Consider the following 15174-nt stretch of genomic DNA (forward strand, 5'->3'; position numbering starts at 1 on the left):
GCAGCTTTGGTTCAGAGACCGTAGGCGGACTCCCGTTATTTTCGTTTTCTTTCTCTTCTCACCCGTCGCTTGGCGATGGACGTGGTCGAGTTGCAGAGGTGCATAGAGCACACAAGAGAGCAGGCTAAAAACGACCCTTTTTCTGGTCCCGTGATTGAGAAGGGAGACCAGGGGACCAGAAAGTACCTGGAAGGGCCCAGAGAGGGAACTGTTCAGGAAGGCGTGCCATACGTCGTTTACGAAGTCCTGGGCTCACCTCAGAGCTACTGGATCTGATCCGAGTGGATCTGACCCGAATCGTAGACCACAGAAGTTGAGAACTGAGCGGAGCGGCTACCACCCAAGACCCAGACTGGCCACTGGGTGGCGCATGAGGGAGGCAGATCTGAATAGTACTGCAAAACCTTTGCAAACTGGACTGCCATTAGAGACAGCCCACAGAAGAATGTGTGGCCAGATCCTAACCAGGCCGACTACCTGCAAAATAACTCAATGAATAAAAAATAAAAAAATATAAAAAAATAATATATATACAGATAGATATAGATGCGTATATATATATATCAGTATATACAGATATCTGTATCTGTATCTGTATATAGATATCGATATCTATATTCAACATGCTCCACAAACTTTAAACAAAGCCTGGAGTTTGTTAATATACTATTTAAAATATCTAGGAAATAATCCAAAATTACTTGGCACAAAGAACCAGGAAAATCTAAGCTGGTTTAGGAAAATACAATCAACAGATACTAATGCAAATATGATACAGAGGTTAGAATTATCTGATAGAGTTTGAAACAGCTATTACGTAAGAGCCCTAATAAGTAATCATAAACACTTTCTTAATAAATGGAAAAAGAGCACTTCATCAGAGAAATAGGCTCTCTAAAGAGCTAAATGAAAACTTTTGAACTGAAAAATACAGAAACTGAAATAAAAGATGCCCTGGAAGGGCCAAATAGCAGATCTGAGATGAAACGGTCAGTGACCTTAAAGATGAATAGAAATGATTCAATCTGAACAAAAGAAAGGAAAAAAAAAACAAATCTAGAAATGAACAGGGCCTCAGGGAACCATGAGTTACCCAGAAAGGATCTAACATTCACGTAATTGAATACTCAGAAGCAGACAGAAGAGTGTGGTACCGGAAAAAATATCTTAAAAAAATAATGGCTGAAAATTTTCCAAGTTTGGCAAAAGACAGACTTGAGAAGTTGAATGAGCTTCAAACGGGATAAACTCAAAGAAACTCACATCCAGACACATCGTAATCGTACTGCTGCGAATAAAGGCAGTGAGAAATTTTTTGAAATCAGCCAGAGAGAGTGATGTGTCATCTATAAGTGAACACCTACTCAAATGGCAGTGACTTTCTCGTTAGAAATATGAAAGCCAGAGTAAGTGGTAGAACATTTCTCAAGTGCTAAAAGTAAAAGGTTGTCAGTCCGGAATTCTGTATTCAGCAAAAATCTCCTTCAGGAATGAAGATAAGATACAATTCTCAGACGAAGGGAAGCTAAAAGCATTCGTTACCAGAAGATGCTTTGAAAGACTTTCTAAAGGAAGATTCAGACAGAAGGGAAACGATATCAGAAGGCAATCTGGGACATCAGGGATAGAAAAACAGCATTAAAATTGGTAAATATCTGGGCCTCCTGGGTGGCTCAGTCAGTTCGGTGTCCGACTTTAGTTCAAGTCATGATCTTGCAGTCCTTGAGTTCGAGCCCTGCGTCGGGCTCTGTGCTGACCGCTCAGAGCCTGGATCCTGCTTCAGATTCTGTGTCTCCCTTTTTCTCTGCCTCTCTCCAGCTCACTCTCTGTCTGTCTTTCTCAAAATAAATAAATAAATAAATAAATAAACATTAAAAAAAACTTTTTTAAAAAAATGTTTTAAAAAATATTTACCCAGATATGGTAAATATCTGGGTAAGTTTAACAGACTGTTCTATATTGAGTTATGTAAAAATATCTGAGGGTTAAAAGCAAACAATACAGCATTACTTCATTGAGTTTTTAATGTGCACAGATGTAATACATTTAGCAACAACAACATAAAGGGGAGCAGGGAAAGTGACAGAATTGTTGGTGACATTTTTACAAATCAGCCAAGTGGTTGAAATGGAGATTCTGAGCAGACTGTGAGTACATGTAAGTACATATACTGTAATTTCTAAAATAACCAATCAAGGAACAGTTACGGAAAAATAAAAACAGAATACTAAAAAATGTTTAAATAACCCAAAAGGAGACAGAAAAGGCGAGGTAGATGAAAAAAAAGGTGTAACAAACAGGAAGAAATAAGACGGTAGAACTAAATCCCACATGTCGACATTTGTATTTAATGAGATTGGTCTAAGTAAACCAGTTGAAAGACAGATTGTTACAACTCAACTATGTATTGTGTACAAGAAACTCACTTCAAATATAATGACATCAGAAGTTTAAAAATAAGGACAGGAAAAGACACACTGCCTAATTACTAATTAGAAGAAAGCTGGACTTTCTATATTAAAATCTTTGCTTGAAAGCATAGAAAATTAATAGACACAAGAAGTGATTAAGAAGACATGAGAATCTTAAATGGGTGTGCTAATAACTGAGCTTCAAACTACATAAAAGCAACAACTGCCAGGATGGAAAGGGGAAATGGACAAATTCATAATTATAATTAGAGAATCCAATATGCCTCTCTCATTGACCTATGCAACTAAGAGAGGGAAAATGAGCAAGGGTACAGAAGCTTGAATGTCGCCACAAACCAACAGAATCCGATGGACATTTATGGAACTCCCTCCCAACAGTACAATACACATTCTTTTCACATGCACATGGATATAGCATATTCTTTGTCACAAGAAAACTTTAGCAACTACCAAATAAATCATACAAAATACATTCTTTGGCATCAATGGATTAAACTAGAAGTAAGTAACAAAGACAGTGAGTGTCTCCACAAACATTCAGAAATTTAACCCCGAACTGTTAACTAATAAACGAGTCAAGGAGGTCTCAAATGGATATTATGAAACATATGGACCTGTATACTAGGGAAAATATAACATATCAAAATGGTGGGGTACATTTATGGCAGTGCTTATAGGGGTATTTATAGCATTAAATGCTTGTGTTTTGAAAAAAAAAATTCAACTCTATAATTTAAGCTTTTACCATAAGAAACTAGAAAAAGAAGAAAAAATAATTCAAAGTAAGCAGAAGGAAGGAAATAATAAAGATATGAAGAGAAAGCCATTCCATTAAAAGCAGACCAATAGAGATCTATAAGAGGAAAAAATATTTTTGAAAGATGAATAAAATGGATAAATCTCTAGCAGAACTGTTGAAAGAGAAAAGAGAAAAATTACCAATGTGAGGAGTGAAAGCTGGAGTTATCACTACAGACCCCACGGACATCAGTAGCATAATAATGGCAATCTCCAAACAACTCTACACGCATACATTTTCCAACATAGATAAAACAGATCGATTCCTTGAAAACCGCTAACGACTAAAACTCACTCAAGATGAAACAGACAACTGGAACAGACCTGAAAGTAGTCATGGAATTGAATCCAGTCTGAGACGGTTTTGCTGGTGAATTCTCCCAAAGAAATAACACCGTATTTACACAATCTCTTTTAGAAAATAGAAGAGGAAATTCTTCCCAAAATTATATGAGGCCAACATGGCCCCGATATCCAAACTAGACAAAGAAAATGCAAAAAAAAAAAAAAAAAGATAACTACAGATAGCATCATCACAGACATATTTGCAAAAATCCTCAACAAAACATTAGTAAATAATCCAGGAATATATGAAAGAATGATACGTCGACACTGACGGATTTACCCCAGGATGCAAGACTGATTCAGTGCAGCTGATCCTGGGGCAACACAGGTTTGAACTGTGCAGGTACACTTATATGCACATTTTTCCCCCCAATAAATCAGTACAGTCTTGTAAATGTATTTTCTCTTCATTATGGCTTCCTTAATAATATTACGCTTTCCCTGGCTTACTTTATTATAAGAATACGGCATTTAATACATATAACACACAAAGTATGTGTTGACGTTGCCAAAGGCTTCCAGTCAACAGTAAGCCATTAGTAGTTAAGTTTTGGGGGAGTCAGAAGTCACACATGGATTTTCAACTGTGCAAAGGTCAGTGCCTCTAACCCCCCTGGTTGTTCACGGGTCAGCTGTGTTTGGAAATCAGTCAATGTCATCTACCATTTTAACAGTTGAAAGAAGAAAGATCACACCAGATGCTTTTTCTGCATCAATTGATAGAAACAGAATAACTCGTATTATGATTATATCATGAATCAGTGTGGTAATTTGTATCACGGTAGCATCCACAATGAAATTCTTAGCAAACTACGAATAAAAGCGAACTTCTTCATCCTAATAACGAGTATCTCTATCCAGAACACCTAGCATAATTATTGGTGAAAGACTGATCCCCGCCTTCCCCCCGCAAGACTGGGAACAAGATAAGGATATCCAATCGCACCACTTCTGTTCCACAATTTCAATCATACTGGAAGTCGTAGCCAGTGCAATAATGTACGGAAGGAAGGAAGAAGCATACGGGTTAGAAAGCAAGAGAGAAAACTATTCACAAACACGTGCTTGATTGGCACGAGTGTTTATAGAAGCTCTGTTTGTAAATGACCGAATCTGTCCACTACATGTGGACAAAGAAATGGCGGCCCCATCCACCTGGTGGAATACTACAGAATAGTAACAACATGTGGCAACCCGAGTGAATCGCAGAGGCTTTATGCTGAGTGAAAAAAAAAAGCCAATGTCAAAAGGAAAAGGCAAAACTAGAGATCATGGTAGGCAGGGCTTGGGGGTGGGGGGAGGGTGTGACTATAAGGAAATAGCAAGAGGGAGTTTTGGGGGGATGGAACTATTCTTTATCCTGATTTGGGTGATGGTTGTACAAATCCGTGTGTGTATTTAAAAAAAATATTTTTAATGCTTTAAATTATTTTTGAGAGAGGAGAGAGAGAGAGAGAGACAATGCAAACAGAGGGCAGAGAGAGAGAGGGAAACACAGAACTAGAAGCAGGCTCCAGCCTCTGAGCTGTCAACACAGAGCCCGAACCAAGGCTCGAAGTCGTGAACTGCGAGATCATGACCTGAGCCGAAGTCGGACACTTAACTGACTGAGCCACCCAGGCGCCCCTCCACGCATGTATTAAAACTCATGTAACATCAATTTTTCTCTAAAAGTCAATTTTACTCTATGATAATTTCATGTTTTTTTTTAGGTTTATTTATTTATTTTGAGAGAGAGAGTGCGAGCAGGGGAGGGGCAGAGGAAGGGAGAGAGAGAATCCCAAGCGGGCTCTGCACTGACCGAGCAGAGCCTGACGCGGGGCTCAAACTCAGGAACCCTAAGATCATGACCTGAGCCAAACTCCAGAGTCGGACGCTTAATCGGCTGAGCCACGCAGGCGCCCTTCTATGATAATTTTAAAATAATACTGTTTTCTTTAAAGAACACAGGCCGTTTCCAGTGATTATCTCCCCTGATGGCATTTAACAGCAAAAAATGCTAGAAATCCAAAATGTAGTTCTTGTTTGTTCTGTTTCATTGCTATTGTCGCTGTCTTTTTTCTTTTTGGAAACAGATTCATTTTGGAACTCAGCGTCCTTCAACACGGAGACTTCATACCTTCATTTCCCTACGTTCCGCGGAGAGTTCAGTGCTGATGTGTCTTTCTTTTTTAAGACAACAGCTCCTTCTGGGGTGTTTGTAGAGAACCTGGGGATCACAGACTTCATCAGGCTAGAGCTACATGGTGAGTCGCCCCCCGGACGAAGCCACCAGGCGCTCAGGAGTTAACAGTGACCCCTTTGAGAACCTAACTCCTGCCACACTGCAGTGTGCTGTCACTTGTATTTCTTTCGTAAATACTAAGGTTCTATTATTTTACTTTGCTATTTTTAATAGAGAGGAAAACAGCGATTCAGCAAACACATACCCGTCTGTGGAGCAGCACTTAGCTGCCCTAACTGTGTGTGCGATCAGGATATTTAAAACCAAACTGGTCAGGTAACTCACTAAGTTGCAGAATCACTTCATTTAATTGACTGGTTACATCACTTATGCATGTACCTCAAAGCACAATTCCTTACTTCAAAGTTTCTTGTAGTGGGGCGCCTGAGTGGCTCAGTGGGTTAAGCATCTGACTTCAGCTCAGGTCACGATCTCACGGTTGGTGAGTTCAAGCCCTGCGTTGAGTCCCGAGTAGGGCCCCCGCGTCTGGCTCTGTGCTGACAGCTTGGAGCCTGGCTCCTGCTTCAGATCTCTGTGTCTCCCTCTCTCTGCCCCTCCCCTGCTTACTCTCTCTCTCTCTCTCTCTCTCTCTCTCAAAAATAAATGAGCATTAAAAATTTTTTTAACGTTATGTCGTGCTTTTAAAGTATATGAAGATTTAAAAAAATTTTCTTTAATGTTTTATTTATTTTTGAGACAGAGAGAGACAGAGCATGAACGGGGGAGGGGCAGAGAGAAAGGGAGACACAGAATCGGAAGCAGGCTCCAGGCTCTGAGCCATCAGCCCAGAGCCCGACGCGGGGCTCGAACTCATGGACCGCGAGATCGTGACCTGAGCCGAAGTCGGATGCTTAACCGACTGAGCCACCCAGGCGCCCCAAAGTATATGAAGATTTAAACCACCTTTAAATAAACCCACTTATACATCTGAAGCCAGCTAATACGTTAGTTTTCTTCCTCTAGGTGACTATCTCGACTCTTTAGGGATTTTAGAAAGATGGACAGTCTGAGCAGGAATGTGTTAAAATCGCTTTGTTTCTCTTCCTCCGGGATACAGATTTATTTTGCCCTCCGAGCCAGCTCAGCGTGACATCTGTGCGCACCAGTGTCACTGTCTTGTGCTTTCATAAGGGGCATGTCATGGCACTTGCCTCCTGTCTTGATAGACTGAACTTCCTCCCCCGTGACCCAACCGAGTGACGCTCCGTATCTGTATTTGCAGCTCCCTCGGAAGTGACCTTTTCCTTTGATGTGGGGAACGGACGTTGCGAGGTCACAGTGCGGTCGCCCACCCCCTTTAATGACAACCAGTGGCACCACGTGAGGGCCGAGAGGAACGTGAAGGAAGCGTCGCTTCAGGTGGACCAGCTCCCCAGCGAGACCCAGGCTGCACCTGCCGACGGGCACGCACGGTTGCAGCTCAACAGCCAGCTCTTCGTGGGTGAGTGCGGCCGGTTTCTAGCTGAGCGGTGCGGACCCAGAGAAAGTCCTAACTGGACAGGCGGTGACGGCAGCCAGCGCAGACTTCTGTCTGCGCCTTGGGCCGAGCGCCCATGTGGTAGCATCCCTTTCCCCAGATCGTTACTATCGTTCCCATAGACTGTTGTCATTGATTACGGCCTCCCTATAGACTGTTGTCATTGATTACGGCCTCCCTAGATTTCCCAGTCTCGAAACTCCGAGAGCAGAGACACCCTGTCCGCGGTGGACTCACTCCCAGGCTTGCGCGCAATCGCACCGGTGATTCGCATTTGTTTTTGTTACTTCTTGTCAATAGGACTTACGAATCCGTTAGCAATTTTCATCCGAGTCTCCCACTCCCCGTCTCAGGGAAGTTGGAGAACCTGCCTTGCGATTGTGGCAGGGTTCGCCAAGTGTCCCCTCACACGCAGGACCACGCCAGCCGCGGCTCCTCAGCACCGCCCTCCTGCAGCTCAGTTCTTGCAGACGCCGGGTTCAAAACCGGACTCTGGCTCCTTATCCTGGGTGCCCATTCTTTAAAGATCAACGGCTCTGGGGAGTGGGAATCTTCCCCTTTCATTTGCTTGCTTATTTTTTATAATTTTTTCTCTTGCCCATGGGGAAAGTTAAGTTTTGCTACGTGGCTTTTCAGACAACTCTGTTCTAATTTGGAAAACGAGCAGATTACTGAAGTAGCTCTTACTTGGTCATTTTTCACGTATTTTAAAAGTAAATAAGGATGCGGTCTAATTAAACACTGATCTAAATCACAAATTAGCACTCAGTGTGCTTTGCCAGGGGATACCTACGGCATCTGGAGGCTGGTGCTGTGTGGGGAGTTCGTGAATGTGTGTGTGTGTGTGTGTGTGTGTGTGTGTGCGCGCGTTCAACCCATGGCCCCGTAAACGTCTGCTTCCAGCACAGTTGTCACCGGGTACGCTTCACATCAAGCCATGACGCTGCATCAAATGAAATAATTTTATCTTCTGATTTGTAATGCTGAAGATCGACTCATGGAATTTCTAGGAACAGAGTTTGCATGAACGTCTACCTAGGAGTAACATTTCCGCTGAGATGTTTCTAGAGCTTGAGAAGCTAGCGGAACATTCTGATCTGGCGTATGTACCCCAGGCCCACCGAATCAGAGTGCCTGAGGATGAACCCCACCTCGGTTTTTAGCATGCATTCTAGGTGACTTCTGGGCACCCAGTTGTGAGAATAGGCTCCCATGAGACGTGATAGAAATACAGAGTTACAGTGTTCGGTTAATGTTAGTCCCCCTGACCTGAGAGCTGGGTTTCATGGATTTGTCATTGATGGCACTTCTAAGAAGGGTTGGTATTACATATATAATTTATTATATACATATGTATAACAAATATATAACAAAAATGTATATATAACAAACGCATATACAAATTTTAATGTATATTATATATGTTCCATATATACAACAAAACTCTTGTATATTTTACATGTACATATATATACATACATGCATAATTGTATATTTTAATATACACTTTTGTAATATATATCATATTGCAAAGATTTTCAACTATGTAACTTTATTGTGCACCTCATAGTTTATATGCTTAAACATTAAAAAGGATAAGTGGTCTTCTGTTTTTTATGAAGGAAGCAATGTAAAAATGTACAAATCTTGGGGCGCCTGGGTGGCTCAGTCGGTTAAGCGTCCGACTTCAGCCCGGGTCACGATCTCGCGGTCCGTGAGTTCGAGCCCCGCGTCGGGCTCTGGGCTGATGGCTCAGAGCCTGGAGCCTGCTTCCGATTCTGTGTCTCCCTCTCTCTCTGCCCCTCCCCCGTTCATGCTCTGTCTCTCCTTGTCTCAAAAATAAAATAAACATTAAAAAAAAATTTTTTTTTAAATGTACAAATCTTTCTAAATCAAACTTGAAGAAGTATTTTTAAAATTTTTTTAACATTTATTTCTTTTTGCGAGACAGAGTGACGGAGCACAAGTGGGGGAGGGGCAGAGAGAGAGGGAGACACAGAATCTGAAGCAGGCTTCAGGCTCCGAGCTGTCAGCACAGAGCCCGATGGGGGCTCGAACTCACAAACCCTGAGATCATGATCTGAGCCGAAGTCGGACACTCAGCCGACTGAGCGACCCTGGAACCCCAAAGAAGTATTTTTTAGAATAAATATTTACCAAGGCCGACTTCAAAAATATTTTTGTCGGGGCGCCTGGGTGGCTCAGTCGGTTAAGCATCCGACTTCAGCTCAGGTCACGATCTCGCGGTCCGTGAGTTCGAGCCCCGCGTCGGGCTCTGGGCTGATGGCTCAGAGCCTGGAGCCTGCTTCCGATTCTGTGTCTCCCTCTCTCTCTGCCCCTCCCCCATTCATGCTCTGTCTCTCTCTGTCTCAAAAATAAATAAACGTTAAAAAAAAAATTAAAAAGAAATATTTTTGTCAATGGCTTTAATCAGTGTCGTTTGATGATTCTGAATATTTGATCACAGCCTCTGTTTTCAAAATTGTATTTGTTCATAAAACTTTGGACGGGTCACTTTTTTGACATTATCTGTACGGCCTCCGTTGGACGTGAAGACGAAATCCCGCAAAGACACGCAAGGACACATTTGCATTTGCAGTGTTTCCCTTGCAGGCGGGACGGCCACCAGACAGAGAGGCTTCCTGGGGTGCATTCGGTCGCTGCGGCTGAACGGGCTGGCCCTGGACCTGGAAGAAAGAGCGACAATGACGCCGGGCGTGGAGCCAGGGTGCCCGGGACACTGCAGCAGCTACGGACACCTGTGTCGCAACGGGGGGAGATGCAGAGAGAGACACAGGGGCATCGCTTGTGACTGCACCTTCTCTGCCTACGACGGGCCATTCTGCGAAAATGGTGAGTGTGACCCACGTGTGGGACCAGGACCGGAGAGGACGGCACATCATTTTCCCGTTCCCTTTGTGTTTCTGCCATCTGACCCTGTAAAGAAGGGATGAGGCAATTCTCTGTGATTAGCTTAAATAGACTTGTTTCGGTCCCGAATTTCTGTGTTTAACTTGGAAAGAGGCATGATTCTATTCTTGAGAAGCTCGTGACTACTTCTGTTAGATCCGGAATCATCAACACGGAGAACCACGGTAGCCAAAGCTATGGAAGTCTTGAGGGGAATTTTGCAGGCAATATGAAAATACTGAGTTCTGCGTTATGGGAATGTGGGTGGGGATGTTATCTTTCTATCCATACTTGATTATTTTCTTTAATCTTAAATATGCTTAGATGTTTAAAACAATGAGCAAAGCATGCCATTATTTTCTCTCTTGAGATGTTTAAGAGTTAGAGATATTGTCGGGGCGCCTGGGTGGCTCAGTCGGTTGAGCATCCGACTTCAGCTCAGGTCATGATCTTGCGGTTGACAAGTTCGAGCCCTGCGTCGGGCTCTGTGCTGATGGCTCAGAGCCTGGAGCCTGCCTCAGATTCTGTGTCTCCCTCTCTCTCTGCCCCTCCCCCGCTCATGCTCTGTCTCTCTCTGTCTCAAAAATAAATAAACATTAAAAAAAAATTTAAGAGTTAGAGATATTGTGTAACTATCCATTAAGAAGAGCCTTGTTCTTGTTCTTCTTATGTTATTGGTAACATAACGAAAACGAGTGTCATTCCAGAGATTTCTGCATATTTTGGAAGCGGTTCGTCTGTTATCTACAACTTTCAAGAACATCATAATCACACCTTTGGTAAGAACGCCAGCTCCTTGGCGGCTTTATTTCATGAGGATCTGACGCTGACCGGAGAAATGGCCACACTGAGTTTCCGGACCACAGGGGCCCCCAGCTTACTTCTCTACGTGAGCTCCTTCTACGAAGAGTACCTATCAGTTATCCTCGCCCCCAATGGTGAGTGTCAGACTCTACGAACAAGAAGACTGACTTAGGATATCAGGACCACATGGGGTGGGGGATGGGGGCTTTTCCAGCGTTAAACCACAAAAAAGAAACACAATTGCAAGGCTTATAGATTCTCATTCTCTTAGGGGTAGTTTATTTTTCATGATAACCTCCATGTTTATCACTAGAGTTAACATTTCAGTGGTTCCATTCAAGATGCCATTCTCCCGTGGAAGTTTGGTCATTTAATGTATTCCCCGTGCAGATGTGTGCCTTGCTCTTCTCGGGGTCTTTCCTACCAGACATGAATAATCTAAATTAGTTTTGCAATTCACTTTGAAACAAGATATCTCATTCTGTACATGGAGAATGTTTCCTCCTCCTTCTAAGCGAAGAAGTATATTAAACCATATAAAATCTAATCTTGAGCAGCATGGGCTGAGTAGGATTGTTCTTTACCCATCAGTGGTTGAGCCTTTCAGGTCATCTCTACGTACCAAGAAAAGTGGGAGGAGAGCTACCCCACCCATGGCCACCAGGGTTTTCCAAGACTTTTCCAGTTGGAGAGCAAAGCCAAGTTGGAACCTTGCCTCACAGAGAAGCAGGGCAGAAACTTGACCTTCTGGAGCATCTATGACAGACAGGAGTCAGTGGTGCATTTGTGGATAACTTGAGATTTAGATACTGTAGCAAATCATTTCTCTTTTCTCTGTTTCTTGATTATGGCAGAAACATTAGGGAGAAAATTCTGGTTGTGCAAAAAAAAAAAAAATCCTTATGCAAATGTCAGCAATACATTAAAATGCATTAAAGTAAGTCACCTTAAAAGAAGTTATGCTTATAGAAACTGAATGTTAATGCAATATTGCTTGAGGTTTTACCATTTAATAGTATGAATACCACATGAATAATTGACTTAGAGCCTCGCTTGGAGTTTTCATAGGCTTAGCTTAGACTTATTCCTTTCGTTAAGGAAAATGGCAGAACTTGGAAAAAGACCATTTGGTCTTGACTTTTAAAATAGCGTTTACTAATGTTACACTGCGTGTTAACTAACTAGAATTTAAATAAAAACTTAAAAAATAATAAAATAAAATAAAATAGCGTTTAATTGGATTCTCAGGGTGCCTAAGTGGCTCAGTCTGACTTCAGCTCGCAGTCTGAGTTCGGGCCCCACGTCGGGTTCTGTGCTGACCGCTCAGAGCCTGGAGCCTGCTTCGGATTCTGTCCCCCTCTCTTTCTCTCTGCCCCTCCCCAGCTTGCGCTCTGTCTCTCTGTCTCTCTCTCAAAAAGAAATAAACCTGCAAAAAAATGTTTTTAAATAAAATAGTGTAGTTGGATTCTGAATTCAGCCCTGGAATAGCACACGTACAATCAGTCTTCCGGGAAAAATCCTTGGTGTGCTAAGCGAACGCCCACTGGATTCAAATTGTATTAAATAAATAAAAATAAAATATGCTCTAGAACCTGCGTCGACAGGTTTTTTAAGATTCTAGTTTAGTTAAAAATGTCATTTTTCTCTTCTTTAGGAAGTTTGCAGATCAGGTATAAGCTGGACAGAAGCCAGGCACCTGACGTTTTTAACTTTGGTTTTAAAAACCTTGCCGATGGGCAGTTTCACCAAGTGAAGATTCACAGGGAAGCGGCCATGGTCTCTGTAGAGGTAAGGGGGTGGATTCGGCAACGGCAACAGTCCCCAAACTTGTGACGCTCAGAATGTGTGACTTCAAGCAAACCTTTGACAGTAAATCCTAATAAAAGAGATACACATTCAACATGGTCTTTCCGGAAGTCTTGGGGACAGAAAATGTAGTTAGAGTGTTTGGTTTAGCAATTTTTGTGTCTGTTCAGCAAGAGGCTGACGGAGTTATTGTTAATATTTGACCATTTCGAATGAATGCTAAGCTGTCCTTGTCGGTAGGGGAATGTTGTCTGGTTTACAGCGACTGCTGGAGATATTCCGATGGGAACTTGTTCCCATCTGACTACAAAAAAAGCAAGTGCCATAGAAATGTAAACACAAGGGGAAAAGCGAGGTTTTGCTTAAAGTGGGAATACATTTTTAAAAACATCGGTATTTAAATGATTCATTGGCACTGGGCTTTGAATAGCCTTTATGTATTGAATCTGTACGAATAATACCTTTTCTGGCTCGTTACTAATTTCTATTCGAAATAAGTAAAAGCTTTAAGGTTTGCAATAGCTTGTTGCGTCTCTTTGTGGATTATACCAATTATAGATCCTTAAACCACGAAGAAAAACAGGGAAAAGAATAAGGAATGGGGTGGTGTGAAATCTGAGTTATTATAAAAATTGTTATGCAACAGCTTTCTCCTTTTAGCCTTTGTGATAGTTCGAACATATGGCTCATTTTTACCATTTTTCTTGGTGTCCCTGTGATTCCCTCTCTCTTACCATCAAAATTGCTTGCCATTTTGATGTTTGCTTCTGGTGGAACGTTTCATAGGTTAACCAGAATGCAAGGAGACAAGTTATCCTGTCATCGGGGACGGAATTCAATGCTGTCAAATCCCTTACGTTGGGCACAGTTTTAGGTAAGTGGCAGAAAATGCGTCCCCCCACAGCCCATGGGTCAGAAGCGTTAGGTCGCGAACACAGGAAGGGGTCGCGGCACTGACTAAGGCTCCTTGTCATCTTGACGGCTTCCCAGTGAGGGATAATCAAGGTGGAAACTGTTCTCTTGTCCGAGTGCCCCTGCAGTCATGAGTGAGGGCTGTCTTCCAGGCACCAGGGTGATCCCTGAGAAGTCCTTACACTTAACCCTCTCCCTTGGCAATCAGGCAGGACAAAACTCGGCATTTTTCTAGCAAGTGAGGAAAGACAAAATCAAAGCAGATATCAAGGTCACAGATTCTCGATTAATCAGGAGTCAAATGCAGAAACCACTGAATGATAAGTATAGCTTGACATTCACGAGAAGAAGAGAAAAGGCTTAGTTTTCTTGTAGCAAGTGAGTACGTGTCGGGCTGTATATCCTGGGCCTTGCTTTGAGATGTATTTAATGCTCCCAGCTGCTTCTTGGGACGTCGTAGCCTAAAGATCCCACGCCCGGACGTCACAGCCTAAAGATCCCATGCCCACTCTTGATGGCTGTGAATTCATGAGAATGCCAGAGTAAAAGCATACTATCCTATTTAGGGATCAAATGATTTATGCCTTTATTTTTCCCTTTGTCGCCAAGAATTAAACCGAAAGAAAAGTAGGTTTTGGAAGGTATATCTTTTCTTTTCGATCATTTACGCATGAACTGTCCATATCATCTACATTTACAGTTACTTGGCAGAAAGCCTCTTGCGGAATATTTATTATTCCTGTTCTGATACGTGACACCCGCCTGGCTCCGTTGAGCCCTAGGTGATCGGTGGAATCTTTGCTAGGTTTCCAGCCATTTATACACGGATCCTTTGATCGTTTCGGCCGCTGCACGCATGGATAACATCGCAAACTGGAGGTTTAGAGAAGGCACGGGAATGGATGTTCAAAATATGTTGAGAAGCACAGTAACTGGGAAAACGATCATATTTTCCAAACAGATGATGGGTAGTAAAATTATGAGTTCTAATTTTTCAGAGGGAAGGCGAGGAATCCCAGGTGCTCTTGAAAATGGTAAAAAAACCCAAAAAAACAAAAAACCGTGTAATTTAGATGGTGCAGCATCACCGGACGCTCCAGGCCGGTCATGTGCAGTTACAGGTGGCTGATTACACCAGTGAAGGAGGGTCTGCGAGGTCTTTGCTGGGAGCGTCGGATAAAGAATAGCAGACCTCAGGCTGAAATGGTGGTCCTGATTTATAATCATGCCTTCAAGGTGGATAAAGAAAGGGCCTCCCGATGTGTTGGCAGAAAGGCAGCTGGTGCTGCAGGTGATTTCGTGTGGCTCACGGCTCCGGTCCCCGCGGCACAAGCAAAATCACCATCGAGCAGTTAACCCAGAAATAAAAATGAGGACAGTTGTTTCCCCTTGAGCATTGGGAGAGGTTTATGGCTATTGCAGCCCACTGGGGAGGGGACTCTCTCAGTCTCTAATGTGTGACTTTG

At 42.7% G+C, this 15174-nt stretch overlaps 1 protein-coding gene across 4 annotated transcripts in view; it reads left to right on the plus strand.

Moving 5' to 3' along the window:
- Nucleotides 1–15174, plus strand: part of LOC109275508 (contactin-associated protein-like 3) — a 192761-nt gene that overhangs the window by 159167 nt on the left and 18420 nt on the right. For all 4 annotated transcript variants that reach the window (XM_053907750.1, XM_053907748.1, XM_053907749.1 and 1 more), the window contains 6 exons: nt 5651–5821; nt 7022–7240; nt 9890–10129; nt 10894–11124; nt 12645–12778; nt 13583–13670. In XM_053907750.1, coding sequence (XP_053763725.1) covers nt 5651–5821; nt 7022–7240; nt 9890–10129; nt 10894–11124; nt 12645–12778; nt 13583–13670 — 1083 coding nt within the window. The remainder of the gene's footprint in view (nt 1–5650; nt 5822–7021; nt 7241–9889; nt 10130–10893; nt 11125–12644; nt 12779–13582; nt 13671–15174) is intronic.

This window comes from Panthera pardus, unplaced genomic scaffold, assembly GCF_024362965.1.
Source record: "Panthera pardus isolate Hobbes unplaced genomic scaffold, ASM2436296v1 HiC_scaffold_20, whole genome shotgun sequence".
NCBI lineage: Eukaryota > Metazoa > Chordata > Mammalia > Carnivora > Felidae > Panthera > Panthera pardus.